The sequence below is a fragment of the Lycium barbarum genome, chromosome 3 (assembly GCF_019175385.1).
Source record: "Lycium barbarum isolate Lr01 chromosome 3, ASM1917538v2, whole genome shotgun sequence".
Taxonomy (NCBI): Eukaryota; Viridiplantae; Streptophyta; class Magnoliopsida; order Solanales; family Solanaceae; genus Lycium; species Lycium barbarum.
Window position 1 is genome coordinate 124,020,454 of NC_083339.1, and position 19,447 is coordinate 124,039,900.

At 33.5% G+C, this 19,447-nt stretch overlaps 1 protein-coding gene and 1 long non-coding RNA gene across 2 annotated transcripts; both read left to right on the plus strand.

The window, feature by feature from the left end:
- Positions 1–3,571: 3,571 nt before the first annotated feature.
- Positions 3,572–7,345, plus strand: LOC132632223 (flavonol 3-sulfotransferase-like). Its single transcript, XM_060348071.1, has one exon. It carries the CDS (start codon positions 6,368–6,370, stop codon positions 7,121–7,123), a length of 756 nt encoding a protein of 251 aa, XP_060204054.1. The 5' UTR covers positions 3,572–6,367; the 3' UTR covers positions 7,124–7,345.
- Positions 7,346–12,290: 4,945 nt separating this feature from the next.
- On the plus strand, positions 12,291–13,979 carry LOC132632224 (uncharacterized). The gene is made up of 2 exons (XR_009579292.1): positions 12,291–12,449; positions 13,402–13,979. It is a non-coding gene; the product is annotated as an uncharacterized LOC132632224 (long non-coding RNA).
- Positions 13,980–19,447: the final 5,468 nt, after the last annotated feature.

The following is a 19,447-nucleotide window of genomic DNA, read 5'->3' on the forward strand; positions in this document are numbered from 1 at the left end:
AACAGACCCAATGGATAAAATATGAAATGAAATTTTGATCATATTGACAGTAGTATAAGTAGAAATGTGAAGTGAAGTGATATAAAGAGTATGGGATATTTGTCACAAAAATGAAAGAGTAAGGAATCGGGCACTCATGTAAGAAGTTATTTTCATCTAATATTCGGATTAAATTTTGAAAAGAATTCTACAATTTAAGCCCAAACACCAGAAAATACTTGAATTTTTCTTGAATCCTTTTTTAATTTTCTGTAAGAACTCGTAGATTCTTTGATTTAGTTTCCCACTGAACGCCATTAGAAAGACCAAAAAGGAAATAGTATAGGATTTGTGTAAGATAAAGTAACAGATGTTGATAAATTATTTCAAAAGACTAAGAATTGGACAAGTTTTGTTGAAGAACTGGATAAGCGTCACTTTTGCATAACCATTATCATGCTCTCTTTAGTCTAAAAGGAATAGCGGCTAAGCGCATGACCACATAGATGGTAAGTGTCAAGCATGCCAAGGAGGTGACAAGGAGCTTGACACTAATCACTTTCTCATTCATTTTTTTGTTTATGCTTCACCGCGAAAATACTCCTATAAATTATCCAAGCGTCTTCACAAGAGAAATCAATGATTAGAGAATCATTATCTCATCATAACTCTTTTTTAAATTTGTTGATGTTGTTATTTAAATTTTGTTGTTCTTGCTCCTCTTATTGAGAAGATTTATTTAATTCTGGGAAAACATTTTACATTGTTGAATAATCACGATCTCGCCGCAAAAAGTATAAGCAGTAAGTTCCCTTGTATCTCTCCAGATTCCTCATCTGCTGCTCTGATGAGACAAAAGCCCTAAATCCTTTTCCCTACTGTTTTTAGTTAGAAGTAGAGTATGAGTGATGTTTGGATGTCAAACAGTTGTTACATTTCATAAGGACCTTTTTGTTGTGGATCCTGAAATTGTATTTTCAAGCTAGTTTTCTTATAGTTGCAACTATTTTGAGTTTTTAGTTAAAAGTGTCTCTTATCTGTGAGAGTAGGTCTATTTTGATCATTCAAATATAACCATGAGCATCTTTAGTTCATTAAGTCTGCAAAAGTGAAACAACTTTAGTCCAACTTACAGAATGAACTTAAAAAAATAAAAGTGACTATAAAAAACACGGCAAAAATGGACAGAAAAAAATTGGCCGATTAATGGACCGAAAAATCGACCGACTAGGTTAGTTTGATTCCAATTTTTTAAAATTCTTTTTAGATCAAATCGACTGAGCTTTGTCGTTTTCTTTTTTGCTCCAAAAAGGGGGAAACTAAAAAATCAACTGAGCTCGGTCTGTTCTTCAATCGGTTTATTTAAAAAGTTTGATCAGAGTTTTGAACAAAAAAACCGATTGAGCTCGGTAAATAATGTTTTTTATTTTTAAATAAAACTGACTGGGCCCAGTCAGTTATACTAATTTTCGCATAATATTTAAACGACCGAGCTCGGTCCATTTTTTGTTTCCCAATTTTTGGAGCAAAAAATTGACCGCGCTCGATCGATTTGATTAACAAAAATTTATTGGGATCAAACTGATCGAGTCCGTCGGTTTTTCTGTCAGTTGTCGTGTTTCTAGTAATGTTTTTTTTTTCTTCTGGAAAATGGTAAATTTACTTTCTAGTAATGTTTTTTGGTAGCCACCTTTAGTTTTTAAGTCCATTTTGTTAGTTGGATAAAGGTGCTCATTTTAGCAAATTTAAGGGACTAAAGATACTTAAAATTTTATTTGAAGGACCAAAATAAACCTACTCCCATAAATAAGGGACAATTTTAGCTAAAAACTCCTAATATTTTAACTGGACAGTCCTTCTGTCTGCTGGACTGCTAGTACGGTAGGTTTGTAGAACATAAAAAGAGGAATTTCTTGACTCGATTGAGTTGTCCGAATGATTAACGTAATGCTGTGCTAGCCATTAGGGAAAAAGATGCTGCAAGGAAATTGGCTAGTACAGTGTTACATTGTGTAATAGTTAGTTATGTTAAAGTAATATTGGAAGTATTATTATGGTGAAGTGCATTCTTAAATCAGCTCTATTATGAAAATGTTGCTTCAAATCACAAATGACAGCTAAGTTTTGATTGCTAAAGTCAGAACAACAAAAGATTAACCCTTTCTGATCATCCCTTCAGTTTGCTTACAACAAAGGGGGACAAGCTTTTGTTGATGAGTGGGTTCAACACTAACTCGAGCTGGTGAACACGAACTTGGTCTAGAGTTTATCAAGTATCAACCTCCTCCATGGATATGTGTTCTCATTGTTGTCAGCGTGAACGCAATGATCAATTCAAGAAAGCTGATCAAAATGACAATGATATGCTCACAAGCCTTCCCAAAGAAAAAGGTGGATCATGGAACATATTTACCAATACCAGTCCTTTTGGCTTACTCCAGTAGCTATTAATGGAATTAAGAGGGGAGTCCGGTGCTAAATGTGCCAAAAATACCAAAAGGGGTTGGCTTCTCCACGATAAACCAAAAGGGATTTATCGTGGAGTGCCCCACGTTATGCAAACAAAATTAACGCTTCCCCGTCGGTTTGTTAATCTGTCCGTCTATGTTATTAATATTTTTAAAAAAAAATTATAACGCATGACGTGAGCTGGTCCACGTTTTACAAAAATAACTTTTGCAAAACGTGGACCAATACACGTTATGCAAAAGTTATTTCTCAGTGATATTGATGAATGCAAGCATTTGGCCTCCAACTTTAATGACAATGTTATATATTAGCATCACAACTTTGAAGTGATATACCAAATCAGCTTTGGTTTATATATAAGATGGATGACATGGAATATATATCTAGGAGAATATAACTACAGTGATAACTTTTCAAACACAAACAATAATGGCGGCTTGTATCTCTCCTTGTTTGGAAATATCTCTCTTTATAATAGCCAAACTTTTGATCACCATATGTTATTTCAAACTTTATATTGTCTAAAACTATAAACTATATTTCTCTTTATAATAGCCAAACTTTTGATCACCATATCTTATTTCAAACTTTATATTGTCTAAAACTATAAACTATCATCAGAGTAGTGCATGTGCAAGTAAGACTTATTTTTGCATAACGTGTACCGGTCCACGTTGTGCAAAAATAACTTTTGCAAAACGTGGACGTTATAATTTTTTTTTTTTAAATATTAATGACATAGATGGACGGATTAACAAATAGATGGGGGGCGTTAATTTTGTTTGCATAACGTGGGGCAATCCACGATAAACCCCTTTTGGTTTATCATGGAAAAGTCAACCCCTTTTGGCACATAAATGTGCCCTTTAGGCTCCGGACTCTTAAGAGGGCGCAACCTAAGTTACACGGACTCGCCATTTTGGGTGTTGTCCCCGTCCCGGATACGGACGGGTGCGGGTACGGGAACGGCAAACGTTCCGGATACGGTCAATCACATACAGATACTTTGACCGGAGTCCGTCAACAAATTTGGGGGAAAATTTTGAGATTTTGATTTCTCAAAATTAAAAATAAAACAGATTTAAGATAAGGAAAATGACATACCTTCAATATTATAGTACTTTTATCTCATGTTTGTTGCTTCATGGTTTAGATAAACCAAGAATACAAGGTTGTGTTGAGTTCGGATGGCAGAGAGAAGCAGTGATATAGATGTAGGGTTTGTTTTCGGCCTTGAATGGCTTTCTCTTTCTATCTTTAGGAAAGAATGAAAGACTGTGAAAGAGACGACCTAGAGGCTTGAAAAGTTTGCTCTGTAAAAGCTTGAAAAGGAAATTTGGGGAATATGAAGAAGATGACTGCTTACCGCTGGAGGAGACATGTAGTCATGTACAAGCTGAATTAGGACTCTTAAAAGTCTTAATTGTATTAACGTACAAAAATGACCCCTTTATTCTTCATATGTGCTATTTTTATCCCCTTTATTTTCCATTATATGCTACTTGTGACACAAAATTGAAAGACACCTAATTATGCTATTTATAAATGTTTCTTTCTTATACAATATAGGGATAATTTTAAAATTAATTATTAGCATGTCAATTTTTTGCTAATTAATTTATATTTTTAATCGCACAAAAGCACGGACATATTTGGTGGTTGAACATAATAAAATTGACCCCTTTGTACAACGGATTATTCTTGGAACATATTTTTTTCATATGCCTTTTATATCCGCACCCGTATCCATAACTGGATAACCACCCCCGAATCTTAAAATTTAGATTTTGCCGAATCCGATACTCGAATCCGTACCCGTATCGGATACCCGCACCCGAGTCCGTGTAACTTAGGGCGCAACAATACTTCAAAGCTAAACCCACAGATATTCTTCTAGCTAGTTTCCCAAAATCAGGAACAACATGGTTCAAGGCCCTTATCTTTTCCCTCATGAATCGTGACCTGCTTGATTTTTCCTTCCACCCTTTACTTACCTAGAGCCCTCATGATTGCATTCCCTTCTTGGAATTCATCATACAAGATGAAACTCCCTACCATGATTTCGTGTTCGCTACATTGCTTTTTCGCAGTCCACATTCCTTTTGTGTATGTATTTCGCGAGACCAAGGATGTTTTCGTTTCAAATTGGTATTATTTTTAAAAAATAAGACCCAAAGAACTACCTTCTTTTCCAATCGAAGATGCATTTGATCTGTTTTGCAAAGGCGTATCACATTTTGGACCCTTTTGGGATCACATCTTGGGTTATTGGAAGGCAAGCTTGGAAAATCGAGACAAAGTACTTTTCTTGACTTACGAGGACATGAAGAAAGATCCTATTGTCTGCCTTACCAAATTGGCCAAGTTTTTGGATAAGCCATTTTGCTTAGAAGAAGAGAGAGAAGGGATTGTGCAGGAGATTGTAAGGCTTTGTAGCTTTGAGAATTTGAGCAGACCGGGGCGCAACATTTCAGTCCAAAACTTCTTGTTGAGAACCGGCATTTCTTGTGGAAAGGTCAAGTTGGAGATTGGAGAAACCATTTCCCGGTAGAGATGGCCGAACAGCTGGATGAAATCGCTAGTCGGAAACTTTGTGAACTAGTTTGATAGGAAGTTTGCTTGTCGATAACATACCCTGTAGCTCCAGTGCATATATAAGTTAGTGACCTACTGTCTATGTATGGTATTGAGGGATGAATGGTTAATCAAATAGTATCAAAATGACATGACGATTTGCTCCAGGTCATACAGATACATACTTGTTTCACCATTGTTCCTGAAAATCTGAACTTTTTTCATATGCAAATACAATTCTCCTGCAGTTGGTGCGATTCTCAAGTGATTTTATCCCGTTGAACTTCCAGTCCGGAAAGAATGGCGTCACACATTAATAGCAGTAAAAACACTGAGATTTTAGAAGTTGTTTCTCCACATTTTAGAAGTTGTCATGCATTGATGAGATTTGATGCAATGAACCTTAGTTTTTTGGGCTATTGTGCCGCTGTTGTGGTTCATTACCTTTGCTAATGAACTTGTTATTTATGCACATCTAAGTATTAAGCGTGCAAATTATAAGGCAAAAATCAAATCTTCATCCCTTCTGGGGAAAATGAACCAGAAACGATTCTTTGGAGATCTCAATAGCAAGTTTGTCCGGTCAGTAAATGCTCACTTTGCGCAAGACTGGCATGAGGAAAAGGTTAATTAGGACTAATCAATTTCCTCTCATCAAAAGATGAGTGCAATTCAAAAAAGGAAAAAGATCTTTAAAGGCTGGATAGGAAACTATCTCCATTGAAATATAAAAGAGTAGAAAAAAGAGGATACTGCTAACAAATTTGTGTAAAATGTCTACAATCTTTGGTAAATCAAAGTTCAAATATTTTGAGTGCTATTGTGGTAAAGTGCATCTGGCCACGTGCTCAAGTCATCTTGAATTAAGTAAAGTTTCCTCAGATCACAAGTAATAACAACTATGTTTTGCTTGTTAAACTTAAATAAAAGTTAAAGTTGCCAGTTTCAAAAAAAAAAAAAAAAAAAAAAAAGTTATTTAATCTTCCTAGAAAGTTTACTTTGTCATTCCATCCTTGTGGTCATTCTAGCTATTTGAAAGATTGAATTAGCCTATAATTCATCAGACTTCAGCTTCCATGTCCCTTTCCCACCGTTCACCTCATCAAATTGATGATGAATACAAGAAAACAGATCAAAATGAAAGTGATATGCTGAAAAACCTTCATAGAGAAAAAGGTTGGACCACTGAATATGTATACCAGTACCAGTCAGTTTGGTTAACCCCAACATTTGTTAGAGGAGTTACGTTAGTGCAGCAATACTTCAATGCCTAATCCACTGATATTCTTCTAGCTACACTCCAAAATCAGGAACAACATGGTTCAAGGCCCTTATTTTCTCTATCATGAATCGTACTCGATTCGATTCTTCTTCTCACCCTTTGCTTACCAAGGGCCCCCATGATTGTACCCCTTTCCTGGAGTACATCATACAAGATGAAAGATCCTACCAAGATTATCAGTTTTCATGTTTGCCACGTCCCCTTTTCGCGACCCACATTCCTTGCTCTTTGTTACCAGCATCTGTGATGTCTTCTGGTTGCAAGATTGTTTATGTCTTTCGCGAAACCAAAGATGTTTTTGTTTCAAATTGGCATTATATGACAAAATTGAGACTCAAAGAACTACCTTCTTTTCCAATCAAAGATGCATTTGATCTGTTCTGCAAAGGGGTATCACATTTTGGACCCTTCTGGGATCATGTATTGGGTTATTGGAAGGCAAGTTTGGAAAATCCAGAAAATGTCATTTTCTTGACATATGAGGACATGAAGAAAGATCCAGTTGTCTGTGTTATGAAATTGGCCAAGTTCTTGGGGAAGCCTTTTTCCTTGGAAGAAGAGAGAGAAGGGGTTGCACAGGAGATTATAAGGCTTTGTAGTTTTCAGAATTTAAGCAGCTTGGAAGTGAATCAGAGTGGATTGCAACATTTCAGTCCACATTTTTCTGTTGAGAACAGGCATTTCTGGAGGAAAGGTCAAGTTGGAGATTGGAAAAACTATATGACACTAGAGATGGCTCAACAATTGGATGAAATCACTAGGCAGAAACTTGCTGGGACTAGTTTGATAGAAACGTTACACGTCGATACAATAACTTGAGGATAAAGCATCAGTTAATCCAGGGAGGAGCTAGCATGGGAAGGAGTTCGGTAGAACCCCGTCCTATGGTTCAAACCCTATATATATATATATATATATATATATATATATATATTTGTTGAGAAATTCACGCAGAACCCATAAACTTCAATACTGGAATTGCCTTAGTATTAATTAATCAGTACCAAAATGACATTTTTATTTACTCAAGAGTGATATTGATAAATTAGCTGTTTCAGTTTCACTGTTGTTCTCTAAGTTTAAACTTCATTATATGTAAAGGTAATTGTTTTTGCAGTTGGGACAATCTGCAGGCCTTTTTTTTTTCATTTCACTTACATTTCAGTAAGAGTGATTCTTATGGATATTAATAGCAGTAAAAAAAAGAATGACTTAACACTTAACTTGGCATTCCCCGTCTGTAATAACCTTTAAATACTCTGCTTTTTAATTTCAATGCATTACCATTTCTCAGCCAAAAAAAAAAAAAAATACTTCACAATCCCATACTAAAAGTTGACAAGCATTGATGAGATTCTGATTTATGAACCTTAGCTATTAGGTTACTGTGTTCCTGTTATTAAATTTTGTTCATGCAATAATATTTATATAAGTACTCCCACCGTCTCAAATTAGCAGTCGTGTTTTTTAAAAATAGTTATCTCGGATTATTTCTTGTTTTACAGGTTCAAGATAAAACTATTTTTTTTTTCATTTTACCCTTAGTAATAATTCTTTTTGAAGATTACAAACATATCAACTATGAAGTGATGTTGTGATTGTCCAAATATCAATGAAAGATAAAATAATTAAAAAATCCTCTTAATTAATATTTTAATGGGACATGTAAAAGAGAATTATGATATACAATTTGACACAGAAAGAGTATTTCTAATTTTTTGGGAACTGCACTAAAAATGATTCTTGGAGATACACCAATAATAAGTTGGTCAACGGTCATCTCTCCATCGAAAGACACTTATGAAACCTTCAGCATGTGAAAGGTCACTCTACGTAATACAACAGTAAATGTATTTATTAGATTAAATATTTTACTAGGAAAAACTTTATTACCGGTCTCACACAACTGACATTAGTTGTTGTAAATATTACTATTTGTTAATTGTGTATGTCCATAACTCCTAGGCGTAATTCCACCATTAAGTGTAGTAACACCACACATTCATTACCTCCTCATTCATCTCCTTCTACCCCATTGACTTCCCCACCTTCTCAAGAGTAAATGTCATGTTTATGACACATTTTCATGTTACTCAATACAACCCTATAAATAGAGGCATTAAGAATGATGTTGTAGACACTTGAACATACTTGGATGAATAAGAGAACTCTCATCTCTTGTCTCTCTTTATCTCTTTATTGTTTTTGCTTCATATTTTGATATATTGTACTAATTCTTTTAGAATGATTTTAGAACATATGTGAGATTTATTTTTGTCTCACAATTTAGTAGATTCAATTCTTACACTTTTGAATCCACTAAGTTGAAAGACGAAAAAAAAGTCTCACATAACTACAAATAGTGTAAGTTGTGTGAGACACAATTTTTTTTTTCTATTACTACTATTATTTTTTCACTTTAGAAATAATACATGAGTAAACCTGAGGTTATACTAAGAATGAACCACAAATTGGTCATTTCAAAATCAGGCTGCTAGACCGCATTACAAGGTCAAATAATTATTTGGTCATTTCAAGTAAGATTAGTCCTTAATAGTGAATTTTTGCCGATTTACGAAAAAATTGTAGTACTACATTCATGCTTCAACAAAGAATATTTTGGTATTTCAATTTTGTGCACTTGAAAGCCAAATCTGTATTAGCGTTGCAGTGGACACCTAACTGGCTAAATCTATCAAGAATAGGCCCAATGCATCTATTGTACATTTTATGAGGACGGAATCGGTGTTGCGTAGACATATTCTCGTACTCTTGCGGTTGCCACTATCCTATGCCTTGTAATTTGTATGAATTATTACTCCTCCCTCCTCGTTCATGTGAATCGTATTTGACTAAATATGAAGTTTTTTTTTATTAAAAAGAAAAAGAAAAAAGAATTTAAGAAATTTTTGATCTAAATAAATTATAAATATTTGTGTGATAATAAATTAATGGCAGCCATTGATTGAGAAAGTGGTGGCCAAAATCTCATCATGGATGACCCAGAAACTATCCTATGCTGCAAGGATACAACTGGTCAAATCTGTTATTTTGGGGTGTAATCCTATTTTGTAACAACAACAACAACATACCCATAATATTCCACAAGATGGGTCTGGAGAGGGTAGAGTGTACGCAGACCTTATCTCTATCCAATATATTTCCACAAGGTGAGGTGTAATTCTATTTTGTAACACAAATTAAAATGAAGAATGTGTCACATAAAATGGATAGAGAGAATACCATTTGGCAGCAGAAAACAATGGACAAAATGCCTAAATAGTTAAACCATACTCCCTCTCTTTCAAAATATTTTGTCACGTTTCAATTCGCGATAGTCAAACCAACATTTTAAGATGTCTTTGTTTTCACCTTGTTGATATGAGAATGATTGTGACTTTTAGTATTTTTTGTATAGTTTTTAAATTTCTAGATCTTAACTTGCAAATATATAATTAATTTAATCTAATTTCAAAACTTTCAAAAAACAGAACATGACAATTATTATAGGAGGGAGGAATAACATATAATGGATTATTCTAAAGGACTTGTCTGTTATCGAACAATGTTTTTAATTGCCTAAAACAGATAGAACGTACATTAATCAATTTGGTTCTGATTTACGATTTCTTTTATATACCCCTACTTGGCATAATGGTATTTTTGTGCACTGTGCTAGTGAAGTAACGAGAAAGTTACTTTAATGGATGTTTATTGTTGCTTAAATGTAACTTAAAGTTAAAATTTAACATTCTTATTTTTATCATTATCTTCTTCTTGTGAGTGACTTTAAGGTGCCGTTTGGCCATAAAAATTATTCACTTTTTTTTGGAATTTTTTTTCACTTTTGGGCGTTTGGCCATAAATATTCCGAATACAACTTGAAGTTGTATTCCGGAATACAACTTCGGAATACCAAAAACTCAAAAAACTTGTTTTTAAAAAATTTTTGCACTTTTTTCACTTTTTTACAACTACAATTTCAAAAACTATGGCCAAACACAACTCCAACTCCAAATGCAACTTCAAAAATTCCAAAAAAAAGTGAATTTATTTTTGATAACTATGGCCTAACGGCTACTAATTAATTACGCAAACACAAATTTCAGGACATTAACTAGTCTTTTCACTGTGTCTTGTTGTGCTAGTTAAATTAATACAATTAAATGACTTGTGTAAACAAATTGAAAAATAAACATTATTTTTGTTAAGCTTAGCCAAAGAGCCTAAGTGGAGTAGTAAGTTATGGCTGGAGGGGTATATCAGGTGAATTGAAGTAACGATGGTGGGTGAAGAGACAGGGAAAGTTAAAATGGAGCGGGACTCATAATAGATACCCTCACACAAGCATGACATGACATACCTAACACCATAAAACTTTTCACAAAAACCATATAATGTGATTCATTATTATTGTATTTGTCAACTTTAATATGGGGCGGATCTACACCCGAGTGAGGGTGTTCACCCTCAGCAAAAAATTACAGTGTATATATATAGTAGATTTTTTGTATTTATATACGTATACATACTTTTGAATATCCTGAACAAATGCAAAAGGTTAGCTCAAGGGGTTCAGAATGTTCAATATTATCTCTAGCGTCCTAGGTTGTATTCCTAGAAACAACATTATTAATATATTTAACGTTAATTATTTTTTTTGAACCCCCTGAGTAAAATTTCTGAATCCGCCGCTAGACTTGTAGGAGGCGTGAATGAGGCTGTTGATATGTCAAACAAAAGGACATAAAAATAATTTAATTGTTGATCTTATTGCAGTTTCTTGGAAGCTTCGTATAGCTGTTGGGACTACAAATTATTGGGCTACAATCTACTTATAATCAATCATCCTGACTATAATTTCAAGATAAAATAGTTTTAAACCAAAGGCTTCTTGGCCTCTTAAAATTTGAATAAAAAAAAATATCTTTTTCAGATCTCGTATGTATTTTTTTCAGATCTCTTATGTGTAAAAAATGAAGATTTCTTATAAAAAGGTCATAAAACTAAAAAAAAATTATAAAGGGCCAAAAATCCATTTCTCTCTTAGGAGTTAGATTTGTTTGTGGTATAAAAGATTAACAATTTCGGGGGTAAAATATTGGATTATTTTCACATTTAGTTCAATTTTTAATTTTAGAATTAACAATTACAAAATGTTATACCGCAATTATATATATATATTTTTTTTAATACTACTTCAATAGCGAACTGGAATTTGGTAGGAATAACAATCTCGGAATTATTACTTCCTGGGTAAATATCAAAATGACCGGATGGCATTCTTCAAGGCTCTTCCTCCAAAATCCTTTAAAAATCTAACGTTAAAAGTTGAAATAAAAGTTTATTCCAACTTATTTAACATAAAATCACACATATTTTATATCATAGCCCCTATTAGTACTATGGGAAAAATGGTTTTTTAGCCCTGTATAATTATTTTTTTAGTTTTATGACCCTTTTAAAAGAAATTTTTATTTTTTACAGATAAGAGATCTGAAAAGTCTATTTTTTTTCTATTCAAATTGTAAGAGGGCAAGAGACTCCTTTCCTCTATATTTACGGGAGAAATGGATTTTTGATCCTTTATAATTTTTTTGTTTTGTTTTATGACTGTTTTACAAGAGATCTTCATTTTTTTACACATAAGACATCTGAAAAAAAACACATAAGAAATCTAAAAAAGACATTTTCTTTTATTTAAATTATAAGAGACCAAGAGATCTTATTTCCTCTCATATTTACCATGATACCTATATTAGTACATATTTTTAATGAACTTGAAAAATGATTTGAAATTAGTAATTAATACTATGGGTAAAACAGAAAAAATTAATTGTCGTCTGTTGATATACTAAAAGTGACAACTAAAGTGAAGATGTATTTTTAAATTACTGGACAAGTAAAAGTTTTTTTAAAAAATATTTCTTAACGAGCTTATAAAATAAAAGAAATGACCAATAATTTAGAGAGAGAGGGAGTATAAGTAAATTTTCGTCTAATGTTTGGATATTTTTTTTTCTGAAGAAACATTTTTGCACAATTTAAGTTCAAACACCAGAAAATTGTTTGAAATAATTTGTTCTTCCACAATCTCTCTATTTCTCGGGTGAAATTGACGATCTGGTCGCAAAAAGTATAAGAAGTAAGTATCCTTGTTTCTCTCCACATTCCTCATCTGATGATCCAAAATCCCTAAAGTAAACCCTTTCCCCTTTTTGTTTTTAGTTACAAGTAGAATAGCAGTGATGTTTGAATCTCCGACAACTGTTACATTTTCCGTAGAAGAAAACGCCAGTTAGAGACATTATGAGCCTGTTTGGATGAGCTTAAAAAAAACAGTTTATAAGCTGTTTTCAGCTTATAATCTGTTTTAGATAAGCTAAGTCAAATGGATCCAATTATTTTTTTTGACTTATTTTAAGCATAAAATGGCTTTAAGTTGGTCAACTAAACACTCAAAAAAGCTGAACGGGCTCTATAGTTGTGGATAATTGTATCTTCAAGCTAGTTTTGTTATAGTTGCAAATATTTTAAGAGAAAATTACAGTCAAATACCATTCGGCCATCTAGTTTACAAAATATCTACACAGTAGTGTATACTTTATATTAAATATACATACTGATATACATATAATATACATACCTATACACAACATATACATCCGAAGTGTATAGGTAGTATATACTTCGGCCATGTTGCTAAACTAGTTGGCCGAAGGGTACATTTACGTAAGTTTCCCATATTTTAACTGGACACTCCTTGTATCTGATGGACTGCTAGTGTGGTAGGTTTGTGAACATAAAAAGAGGAATTTTCTCGAGTTGATTTAGTTATCTGAATGATTAACTTAATGCTGTGCTAGCCATTAGGGGGAAAAAATGCTGCAAGGAAATTGGATAAAAGTAGAGTCTACATTGTTTAGTACCTAGCTAAGTTAAAAGTAATATTGGAAGTATTGTATATTATGGTGAAGTGCATTCTTAAATCATCTCGATTATGAAAATGTTACTTCAGATCGCAAATCATAGCGGAGTATTGATTGCGAAACTTGGAAAAACATAAGATTAATTAGCCATTCTGATCTTTCCTTCAGTTATCTCATAACAAAGACGGACAACTCTTTGTTGATGAGTAGGTGCAGCTCTGGATCGAGCCGGTGAACACGAATTTGGTTTAGATTTTTATCAGATTCCAACCTCCTCCATGGATATGTCGAGTTCCCATTGTTCACAGTTTGAACAAAATGATGAATACAAGAAAGCTGATCAAAATGGTAGTGATATACTCACAGCCCTTACCAAAGAAAGAGGTTGGGCCACTAAATATCTTTACCAGTACAAGTCCTTTTGGTTTACTCCGGTAGCTATTAAAGGAGTTGAGAAGGCACAACAACGCTTCGAAGCTCAATCCACAGATATTCTTCTAGCTACTTTCCCAAAATCAGGAACAACATGGTTCAAGGCCCTTATCTTTTCCCTCATGAATCGTGATCGATTCGATTTCTCCTCTCACCCTTTACTTACCAAGATTGCATTCCCTTCTTGGAATCCATCATACAAGATGAAACTTCCTACCAAGATTATCGAATTTCATGTTTGCCACGTCGCCTTTTCGCGACCCACATTCCTTGCTCTTTGTTACCAGCATCTGTGATGTCTTCTGGTTGCAAGATTGTTTATGTCTTTCGCGAAACCAAAGATGTTCTCGTTTCAAATTGGCATTATATGAAAAAATTAAGACTCAAAGATCTACCTTCTTTTCCAATCGAAGACGCATTTGATCTGTTCTGCAAAGGGGTATCACATTATGGACCCTTCTGGGATCATGTCTCGGGTTATTGGAAGGCAAGCTTAGAAAATCCAGACAAGGTACTTTTCTTGACTTACGAGAACATGAAGAAAGATCCCATTGTCTGTCTTACCAAATTGGCCAAGTTCTTGGATAAGCCATTTTGCTTAGAAGAAGAGAGAGAAGAGGTTGTGCAGGAGATTGTAAAGCTTTGTAGCTTTGAGAATTTGAGCAGCTTGGAAATAAATCAAACTGGAGTGCTACATTGCAGTCCATAAATTTCTCTTGAGAACCGGCATTTCTTGAGGAAAGGTCAAGTTGGAGATTGGACAAACCATCTGACAGTAGAGATGGGCGAACAGCTGGATGAAATCACTAGGCAGAAGCTTTGTGGACTAGTTTGATAGAAACGTTGCATGTCGATACAATAACTTAAGGATAAAGCATCAGTTAATCCAGGTAGGAGCTAGCATGGGAGGGAGTTGGGTAGAACCCCGTCCTATGGTTCAAACCTAAGTTGCTCGGACTCTGCCGCACCCGTGTTGGATTCTCCAAAAATACACTACTTTTGGAAGATCCGACACGCACCCGTCGATATTTTTTAAGAGTCCGAGTAACATAGGTTCAAACCCTATGTGTGTGTGTGTGTGTGTGTATTTGTTGAGAAATTTACGCAGAACCCATAAACTTCAATACTGGAATTGCCTTAAAGTTAATTAAGCAGTACCAAAATGACATTTTTATTTACTCAAGAGTGATATTGATAAATTCGTTGTTTCAGTTTCACTGTTGTTCTCTAAAGTTTAAACTTCATTATATGTAAAGGTAATTGTTTTTGCAGTTGGGGCAACCTCCAGGCCTTTTTTTCATTTCAGTAAGAGTGTTCTTATGGATATTAATAGCAGTAAAAAAAAAGAATGACTTAACACTTGACTTGGCATTCCCCGTCTGTAATAACCTTTAAATACTCTGCTTTTTAATTTCAACGCATTACCATTTCCAGCCAAAACAAAAAACAAAAAAAATTCACATTCCAATACTAAAAGTTGACAAGCATTGGTGAGATTCTGATGTATCAACCTTAGCTGTTAGGTTACTGTGTTCCTGTTATTAAATTTTGTTCATGCAATAATATTTATATATGTATAAGTACTCCTACCGTCTCAAATTAGTTGTCGTGCTTTTTAAAAATAGTTATCTCGGATTATTTCTTGTTTTACAAGTTCAAAATAAATTCTTTTTTCCATTTTACCCTTAGTAATAGTAATTCTTTTTAAAGACTACAAACATTTCAATTATGGATTTATGTTATGATTGTTCAATTATCAATGAAAGATAAAATAATTAAAAACTCCTCTTAATTAATATTTTAAAGGGACATGTAAAAGAGAATTATGATATATAATTTGAGACAGAAAGAGAATTTCTAATTTTGTGGGAACTGCACTAAAAATAATTCTTGGAGATACACCAATAACAAGTTGGTCAACGGTCATCTCTCCATTGAAAGACACTCATGAACCTTCAGCCTGTGGAAGGTCACTTTACGTAATACAGCAGTAAATGTATTTATTAGAGCAAATATTTTACTAGGAAAAACTTTATTAACGACCTCATACAACTGAAATTAGTTATATGAGATTTATTTTTGTCTCACAATTTAGTAGATTCAATTCTTACGCTTTTGAATCCATTAAGTTGAAAGACAAAAAAAATTCTCACACAACTACAAATAGTGTAAGTTGTGTGAGACACAATTTTTTTTTTCTATTACTAGTATTATTTTTTCACTTTAGGAATAATACATGAGTAAACCTGAGGTTATACTAAGAATGAACCACACATTGGTCATTTCAAAATCAGGCTGCTAGACCGCATTACAAAGTCAAATAATTATTTGGTCATTTCAAGTAAACCTGTTAACCGGTTAAAATCGGTAACCGGACCGGTTAAACCGGTTAACCGATTCCGGTTAACCATTTAAAAATTTACCAGTCCGTTCCGATATTTTTGAAACCGGAACCGGTAAAATCGGAACCGGACCGGTTAAACCGGTTTAACCGGTGAAATTAAAAAAAAAAAATAGTCGTTGGGCCGCCTGTCCTGTGCGTTAATGGACCGTTGGCAACGGTCCATTTGCAAAAATGGTCGTTGCCAAACGGTCATTTTATTAATTTTTGGCCCCCAATTTTTTTTTTTAACACTTTAACCTATCACCCACCCCTATATAAACCCTTCTTCATTTTCATTTTAATTCACACCAATTCACTCTTCTTCATCTTTCTCTCAAATCTCAATCTCTCAATTATAGTTACTTTGCAATAATTAGCCACAAAGTCTTATTATAGTTTCAACTTTCAATTATTAATTTTGCAATTATAATATTGTTGGTGGAGTTGGTGATTTTGCAACAATCCGAAGTAACTTTGGTGGATTTGCAATTCTAGCCGCCTTCACTTTGTTGGAAATTAATCCGGTAATTTGGTACCTTCGTTGCAACTCTATCTTTATTTTTCGCAATTTAATTCTAGCAATTTATTTTTCGCAATTTAATTTACGCAATTTATTTTCTTGTGATTTATTTGATTGTGATTTAAATTAATTCTATTTAATAATGTCAAAGAGATTAAGACGTGGTGCACTTAATGAAGAAACATTTGTGGAAGAAACACCTAAATTAGGTATTGATGTTGGTGGAAATAATCCACTTTTAGGTCATGAGGCAATGCAAGAACATTTTACCGACACTTTTAATGAAGACTTAGATGATGATGATGAAACACAACCCCCCGAAAATTCCATAGGAGATACATGTCCTGCACAATCACATACACAAGACAAACCGCCTAGAATTCGTAAGCCAACAGCTAAAGTTTGAAAATTTATGACTAAGAATATGAAAAACCAATCAGCTACATGTACCCTATGTGGATAAGTATTTAGTTTTAAGCAAGGAATTGGTAAGGATGGTGGAACGGGTACACTAAATGGTCATATGAGAACCAAGCATATGGATGTTTGGGGAGAGCAAACGGGTTCAAATGTGGGGTGGATTCAAATGACGATAGACCCACGAACCGATAGAAATTTTAAGTATGACAAGAAAAAAGAGCGTGTAGAAATAGCTAAAATGGTAGCTTATGATTGTTTACCATTTTCCTTTCCCTCAGGTTTGGGGTTTGTTACTTACATTCAACGTTGTTATAATCCGTTATTTGAGGGTATTCCTAGAAGTACTTGTAAAGCCAATGTTATAGATTTGTTTAAAAAATATAGATTTTATTTGCGCCATCTATTTAATTCTTTAAATTGTAATGTTTGTCTTACCGCTGATTTGGGTCTTAGTATTAACCATTTAGATTTTTTTGCTATTACATGTCATTGGGTTGATGACAACTGAGTTATGCAAAAAAGAATTATAGTTTTTTTATATGACGAAGGAAAATGTCGTCACGATGGAAATTTTTTAGCCGATTCAATGTCTACTATTATGAGATTTTTTAACATTTATAGAAAAACACTTTGTATTGCTTTAGATAATGCTTCTAATAATACAAATGCGATAAGTCTTATAAAAAGAGAACTAAACCCTCCGCTAAGAAATATTTTTCATGTAAGATATAGTTATCACATTTTAAATTTAATTGTTAAAGATGGTCTTGTGCGTTTTGATGATTCTGTTCAAAAAGTTAGAGATGCTTTTGCGTTTCTTTTTTGTAATGCTAATAGGGGAAGAATTAGAGATTTTAAGAATGCTTGTGTGGAAAATAACCTTAGACCTAGAAAAATTCAAGTAGAAATTGAGACTAGGTGGAACTACACTTACATTATGCTACAACAAGCATATGAGTATAGGATTCCCATACAACAAGTTCACAACAAATATAATATTAATAGTGAGGATTGGTTAACTTTTAGGCATTGGGAAGATGTTAAAGAATGTGTTGAACTCTTAGAAATTTTTTATAATGCAACTCTTGCTTTTTCTAGACAATTCTATCCCACGGTAACCGGAATTTTAGCCTACTTAGCGGAAATAGCTAGAGTTTTACAAGAGTATAAATATAAACTCGATTATCAAGTGGCTATTTTTGAAATGATAATCAAATTTAAGAAGTATTTTTTTCCCATCCCAACTTTATTTATATTGGGTTCCCTTTTAAATCCTTGTTTAAAAGTGTCTTATACTAAAAATTTGGTTAGTCAAATTTATACATTTTTAGAAATTGAAGAGGGAGTTCAACCATCTTTAGCTGAAGCCGAACTCGCTATTGATTATGAGTTTAGAAAAGTTTTTACTCATTATTCTAGTTTGGAAGAACGTGCTACACCCGTTGCTCCACGCCCTACTACTTCTCAGAGTAGCAAAAAGGGCTTGTCGGGTTTAAAAGTTTTACATTCACAGCCAACTTCTTCTTCTACTGCAAACTTTGATGAATATAACTTTTATTTGATGCAGCCAAATGTGGATATCAAGGAACTGGATGAGTTGGACGTCTTAGCATTGTGGAAGAAGTACAAGGCAAGTTATCCGGTACTTTCAAGAATGACTCGAGATATTCTTACGGTTCAAGTATCAACCGTGGCTTCGGAGAGCGCATTTAGCCAAGGAAGACAGCAAATTGGAGACCATAGACATTCATTATCCGGCTTTAGCTTGCAAGTACTAGTGTGCATTCGCGATTGGATTAGATCGGAGCGACGCAACCAAAACTTAGAAGCGGAGGAAGGCGAAGAGGAAGAAATTGAAGATTTGATAGCTAGTGGACCGGACCAAATGGAAGACTTTGAAGATATTTTCATGACCGAATATGATGTGGGGGAAATTAACGAAATGGTTCAAAATTGGTGATTTTATTATTCTACTATTTTTGTACAACTCATGTATTATTTGCAAGTTAAAAAAAATACAACTTGCAAATAAATGTTATCCAAGAATGAATAAAATATATGGCTCATTGAGCTTTCTTCTATTTACTTGTGTTCATATTTTTACTTTTATTAAGTTAGGAATATACCTAAAATATACTAAGAATATACTTATAATATACATCTACTTAAATTAAAAATTAGAAAGTTATATACTTGAAAAATAACTAAAATATATTAAGAATATACTTATAATATATATATATATATATATATATATATATATATATATATATATATATATATATATATATAATGGCTTTGCTATATCTTAAAGAGGCTCGTCTGTGAGAAAAGGACCAAAATCATCCATAATGTTTGGGTTTTGATCAAAATCATACATATTCTTTCACATGGTGCACTAATAGTACATTATGTTTGCATAAGTGGTGCACTTTTAGTCACAATCCCAAATAAATTTA